General features: G+C 36.3%; 1 protein-coding gene across 1 annotated transcript; it reads left to right on the top strand.

Annotated features, from left to right (window-relative positions):
* Positions 1–2,656: 2,656 nt before the first annotated feature.
* LOC106778988 lies at positions 2,657–5,854 on the top strand. Its single transcript, XM_014666997.1, has 11 exons — positions 2,657–2,857; positions 3,043–3,143; positions 3,486–3,672; positions 3,950–4,512; positions 4,630–4,711; positions 4,794–4,883; positions 4,963–5,088; positions 5,208–5,303; positions 5,393–5,496; positions 5,584–5,674; positions 5,753–5,854. The coding sequence occupies exons 1-11, from the start codon at positions 2,657–2,659 to the stop codon at positions 5,852–5,854; spliced, it is 1,743 nt and encodes a 580-aa protein (XP_014522483.1).
* The last annotated feature ends 623 nt before the right edge of the window (positions 5,855–6,477 follow it).

The raw sequence follows: 6,477 nt of genomic DNA, 5'->3' as shown, positions 1-6,477 counted from the left end.
ACGTAAAACACTCCACGTTTCGTCTATCTTTCTTCTTGTAGTGACTATCGTTGGTGTTTCTTCTGTCTAAAGATCCTAGTTTGCTTTCCCGTTCATCAGCTTCTTTGTTCTTCCATTTCTTTTGGGCAAGATTATCGTTTTTCCATTTACCTTGTGTCGCTGCCCTTCCAGGTTATGAATTTCTTCTTTCCATCATGCTGCACTCTCAGTACCTGATCATCCATTCTGATGGGTTCTTGGTCACAGAGCTTCATCTCGTGAGCCTCCAAAGAGCTCTGAAGCTCTTCAATCTTTAATTTCTCCAAATCTTTTGATTCCTCAATAGCTACTATAATGAAGTTAAACCTATTAGGTAACGATCTCATTATTTTTTCCATAATCGACACATCATCGAGCTTCTTCTCTCCACAACTTTTCATTTGATTCGTTAACGTCACAATCTTGTTAAAATACTCACAGATCTTCTCATCATCTTGCATTTGCAGTAACTTATATTGCCTTCTCAAGTTTTGAAGTCGAACTTTCTTGATCTTTTCACCACCAGCATGGCATCGGCACAAAATATTCCATGCTTCCTTTGCCGTATTTGCGTTTTGGATCTTCTCAAAGTGTGCGTCATCTACACACCGATGAATGATAAGCAGTGCTTTGTCATCTTCTTCTTAAATTCTTCTTTCTGTTCTTCCTTTGTAGGTTCTTCTCCATCTATCACGGTGGTTACGCCCTGTACTCGAAACAATACCTTCATTTGTGTGTTCCATCTGCTCCAATTCTTCTCCGTAAGAATAGGAAGGTTCGTGGTGGATAAATCTGCCATTAACGTCTTCTAACTGCTTCCAAGAACTCACTTCTTTACGTTTCTTCTTTGGTCAGCCGCATTGAAGCCAAAAGCTACTAACACCTACAGGCCCTTGTTCTCAAACCAAGGCTCACTGATACCACTATTGTAAAGCAGGTAACAAGACGTAGCAGCGGAATACACTAGATGCATGCAATGGAGTACGTAAAGAATAATAGAGAGGAAACACAAAAAACGTAAACTGAATAATACGACTTATTTATTGATAACGCAGAGGTAGTGTTTTATACAGAGTAAGTAACTGACAAAACTAACGTAACTAAACTGAAGCAGCTTGAATTAATAACTAATAGCTTGGACAGTTAAAAATAGGTTTAAATACCTTTTTAGTCCCCAGGTTGCGAGCTGAATTTCTATTTTGTACCCGTTTTAAAAATGAAGCTATTTTATTCCCATATTACGAATTTTGTAAGAACTTCGTCCCTTCCGTTAAATTCACAGTAACAGCGTTAAATTTCTCTGACGTGGAACACCTTTTTCCCTCTCTCTCTTCAGCTTTTTCTGAAATATCCAGCTTTTTCTGAAATATCCAGCTTTTTCTCTTTTTTCTCTCTTCTCTCTCTTTTATCTCCTCATTCCATCACCCAACTACTCTTTCTCTCTCTCTCTCTCGTTTTCATCTCTAACATCTCCAACATCTTTAGCATCTTCAACATCTCCAAACTCAATCTCTTTAACTCACACAACCCATGGCTTCTGTTATGTGTTTGAAATTGAACAATTTGATAATTGTCAAATTGGGATTATGACTACTAGTGGAACATTCCATGATGAAGAACTATTGTTGAATCAAAAAGGGTTGCGTCCTATCTTTGAAGAAAAGGAATCATTGAAGAAAGCAACGGAACAATCTTATCTAATCGACCAAGCTGAAGTTGAATTCAATAATTGAATTGGATGATTAAAAAATGTAGAAATGACTTTAAATATGAAATAAGAACACTGATGTATAGTAACCTTAAGACGCATACGCATTAGCAGCAATAACAAAGGACCATTTCAGTGATTGAGTGATGGTAGATAAGAAGTTTAATCCAATCAAACGATATAAATTCCTATTTATATCGAGATTGGTGACATTATACCTTGAGGGATGTGAACCACCAAGATAAAATTGACCCTAAAGCTAATCTTGTTGATAACACATTCCGAATGAAACTTCTCCCTCTCCATACCAGAGAACTAAAATGCATCAAACTCCATAGCATCAGGACCTATAACAGCAGATCACTCTCATTCCAATTCCTGAAAAATCTGCACCAATATGTTTCTTCTTATTCTCCTTTTTCTTGGCTTTTGAACATGACCTTAGGAACCTCAGAATCAGTAGTTTCCAACTGCAGGTGCCAAAACATGTTGGCTTTTTCATGTTGGAAGGGGCTATCTGCAAGACAAGGAAACGACCCTGTAATGTAATGATAAATTCAGAAACATCGTATACAAAAATGGGTAATAATTCAAAGTTATTCTAATGATAAATTTAACAAGTAAATTTTATAACTCAAAGTAGTTTATTGCATTAAGACTGTCGTCAATATATTTTTTTCCCATTTATCGGCATTACTAAGAAATACTTAAAAAAACATATTTAAATTTTAGATAAAAATAACAAAAAAATGTTTATAAGAAATATACTTAATATTTTAAAAATGTATTTTACCTTCTTTATACACAATGTCTGTCTCAAATGATTTTGTAGCTTTCCATCAGAATTGTTCCCATAAAAATTCGTGAATTGTTGTAATTTGTTAACAAATAAATATCAATCATGGCTATCCAAAAATGTTTAAGCGAATCATGAAGGGAGGGCCCTCCAAGACGGACCCGAGCAATCCGTCCTCCTTCGGTTCGCCGGTGACAGCCGCTGCTCCAGAGGTGGTGTTGTTACCGCCTACGGGGACCATAGAGTCGTTGTCACTGTTCCAAGACGTGCCTGTGTCGGAGTGGCGGACCCTGTTCATTCGATTTTTGTACGTGGGAACTGGAGAATTATACAATGTTGGTTTCGTTGTTATCCATTAACTGTCGCAAACCCTAACGATGTCCAAATACTATGTTGTTTTCACGCAGGTCCAATGGCTTCCCCAAAACAAAGTGTAAGATTTAATTTAAATTTTCTTGATTTTTGGTATGGTTGATGTTTTGGTTTGTTGTATTTATGATTTTCTTCTAATGATTTGTAGTGGCGCCTGCGTGTATCGATGAATTCGTCAACCATTATTGAAATGAATAGTTTACTGAAAGAGTCTCATGTAGAGCGCATTAGGATGACACTGTTTCACTGGTGCGTACAAATTTTAAAACCTGTGGAAGTGAATTTGAAATTGTTGAAACGTATGGTTAAAAGGTGGGTCGGGAATGATGTGAGTTTTAGGGTTTGTCAACAACTTGTTTCGTTGACTACTTTAGATGTATATATGACAACCGGTTTGGGTATGGGTGGTCTACATGTTCCTCTAGATGAGTGTGTAGTTGGATCTGTTGGTAGGGTATTTAATCCGAAAACCACTACCAAAGAAGATTTGATTGATATGTTTAACTTGATTGTGAANGATGAAGAAGTANATGTTGNCGTAGTTTGTAGGTTGTATATTTTAGTATGTTTAGTAACCTTTTTTCTGCCTAGGAAATCTGAATATGTCGCAAACATGCCTTGTGCTGTTTTAGATGACTTAGATAGTTTGTGTTTGTATGATTGGGCGTCGTGTGTACATAACCACCTAGTTCAAAGCTTAAATAACTCAAAGAACAAGATTATGTCCGCACGAATGAAGAAGTCCCTCAATCTTAGTGGGAACGTGGCTGTGTTACAGGTAACATGATTTATTTAATATTGTTTTTGTAAAGCACTTGACCATTTGGCTAACTTGTTGGTTTTGATACTTGAAGGCATGGGCGGTGGAAAGATTTTCTTTGCACCGACACACAAGTCACAAGAGGTTCCCACGCATTTGGATTTGGAACCCGTTAAAAGCAAAGACAAAAACAATTAAAGAGATATTTGAGACCGGTGATGTAAGTGTTTGAAAGTTTGTTTAAATTATTTTATGGATATATTTGACTTATGTTGATGTTTGTATTTGTTTGCAGTTACATCTTGATTGGTATGTAAGTCGAACGGATCGTCACAATGATGAACTTCGAATTGCATTGGGAATGGATGACATTGGGTTGTCCAAAGGTGAAGAATCAAAGGGTGAAGCATCGAGGATTGAGGAATCAGATGATGAAAGCACCGACACTGCTACGTGGCTGCAAGATGCTGTTGCGATTTTGAAGAAGACGAACTCTGAAATAGCGTCATTGCATGGCCACATTTCAAGGCTGACGAAGGAGTTAATGGACCTTCGTGAATTTCCAATGCAAAACGAAGAAGCTACATTTGGTGATCCTGGAGAAGGAGTTGGTGGAGGTGACGAAGATGTCGGGTTTGGAGATGATGACCATCCTTTAGGGGATGAAGAACCAGCAGCTGGGGATGAAGAAGCAGCAGGTACACATAACGAAGGTGGAACCTCCGAGCATCGTCCTGATTATATAGATGTTGTTGATGAAGAAGACGATGTTCCTAAAGGATTGGTACCGCTGGTAGTTGCCCCTCTCCGTAGTTATGCTGGTTATCCTAGTGCCTCCGATGTCGACGTTGACCGATTGTACCATGCAGTATGTAATTGGGACAAAAAGAGAAGACATAGGTGATTTTTATGATTTTCATAATTTTATTGTGGTAGAGAAATGTGTGTCAATTAATAACATTTGATTATTTTCAGAGTTGTGTGTGAGATAATGTGGGCGTTCTTGGACACAAATTTTATGCGGACTTTAGCACCGCGTAAATATGTTGATAACTTGGTAAGTTTTATGTTACATTTGTTAATATTTAGTTAAGTTGTTTTTTTGTTCATTGAAGGTTGTGCGGTGTTTTATTTCCTAGGTGGTGTTATTTGGTTCAACGATGTTGTTGCAAAACCAGAGAAAGTTGACTGGTGTTGTGAAGAGGCTTATTTTCAATTCCATATATGCGGTACATATNAATTTATTTCATATGATTAGCTTTNTTGAAATAATGTGCAATGGCTTAATGCATTAGTAATTGTTCATAGGGCCATATTCTCGCTGACTTTGGAAGACGACGTCCCGAATATCGAAACGAGTACTCCCTTAGTAGTTACACGTCGTATATGAGGTCTGATATATTTGGTCTTGCAGACATTCCAAATGCTGACTTCGTGAGTTAGTTAGTTTATTATGTAATTATAATGTTTCGCAAATGTTGATTGTTCAAGCATTGACATGTGTTTTTGTTTGCTTATAACTGTTTATGCCCTTTCTGCATGATGAACACTAGTGGTGCTATGCAGTCAAAATTAGCACATTAGAACTATATGTCATTGACTCAATGGGGAAGGGTGTAAGAAATAGGAAACGAATTGACAATTTTGTGGTATGATATGATAGTTCATTTTCTGGATCAATTTTGTTGATGTGATTTAATGATGTGTTAATGTACCTGTTAATGAATTTCTGTGTTAGGGTGAAAACATGGCCAAATTCTTTTCCATGTTGTACAATAAACCGGATGGGAGTATAGGTCCTCTGTCCGTCAAACAAGCAAATATCCCATCCCAACCAAACTTGTAAGTTGTTTTATTAATTGTAATGAAATATTTGGATATTTTCTTATCGTTTGTTGTGATTACTTATAAATGGTTGTATTATTTAAGATATGATTGTGGAGTTATCACGTTAAAAGCCATGAAAATGTGGGATGGAGAGGATAGATACAATGGGAAAAGCATACCCGACTACACAAATGTAAGTATGAAATTCATTGGTAGCATTGTTTGATAATTTTGTTAATTATATCTAAAGTTTACAACTAATTTTTTTTAGGAGAAGTTGAGTCAAATAAGGAAGAACTATGTCAAATATTGGATCCTAGACAACGACAACAGTCGACTATTTGATGCCTTAGATGAATATGGGTTGTTGTAGGATTTTGATGGATATCTAGAAAAGATTAATGTGTTAATTTCATATGTATTTAGACGAACAGTGATATTCCAATTCATCTTTAATTGTTCATCTTCAATTGTAAAAATAATGATTGTTACAGACAGTGATATATGTGCAGATTGTTGAATTTGAATGGCATATGTTTTATATCCAACCACTGTTATGTACAATGTGTATTTATTTATTTAAAATGTATACGAATGTGAATTGTTGTTTGTATATTGATCATATTGAGGAACTTAAGTTAATAGGTGTGAGTTATTGTACACAAACTTGTTCAGAAGGAGCCAGTTTTTACAAGTTAACTATGATTTTTGTGATTTTTTCTCATGAGACTAGTTTGTGTTATTGGGAATGGTTGGTAAAGTGTNTTAGGAGTGTTGGAGGTCATGGTTGGGCACCCAAGGTTCATGGGATGTGTCTTTGTTAGTCACTTGAGCAACTTAAGTGAAAATAGACCATTGTAAACGTTTACAGGGCAGTGTAAACGTTTACACAAGAGTTTTTGTGATTTTGTACAGAAAGTTCTTCACTGGGATCCACTTTTTTGAACACAGGGGACCAACTTTGTTTTTTTTAATTTTTTCACATGAGGACATTCT

The sequence above is a fragment of the Vigna radiata genome, unplaced genomic scaffold, assembly GCF_000741045.1.
Source record: "Vigna radiata var. radiata cultivar VC1973A unplaced genomic scaffold, Vradiata_ver6 scaffold_292, whole genome shotgun sequence".
Taxonomy (NCBI): Eukaryota; Viridiplantae; Streptophyta; class Magnoliopsida; order Fabales; family Fabaceae; genus Vigna; species Vigna radiata.
The sequence above is the reverse complement of the archived record's forward strand: the minus strand, read 5'-3'. Positions and strand labels throughout refer to the sequence as shown.

Excerpts from the sequence above, each read along its gene's own strand:
- LOC106778988 (XM_014666997.1), top strand. The coding sequence starts at position 2,657 with ATGAAGGGAGGGCCCTCCAAGACGGACCCGAGCAATCCGTCCTCCTTC. Across the intron at positions 3,144-3,485 it reads AGGATGACACTGTTTCACTG|GAAATCTGAATATGTCGCAA; the intron begins GTGCGTACAAAT and ends TTTTCTGCCTAG. Across the intron at positions 5,304-5,392 it reads AACGAATTGACAATTTTGTG|GGTGAAAACATGGCCAAATT; the intron begins GTATGATATGAT and ends TTTCTGTGTTAG.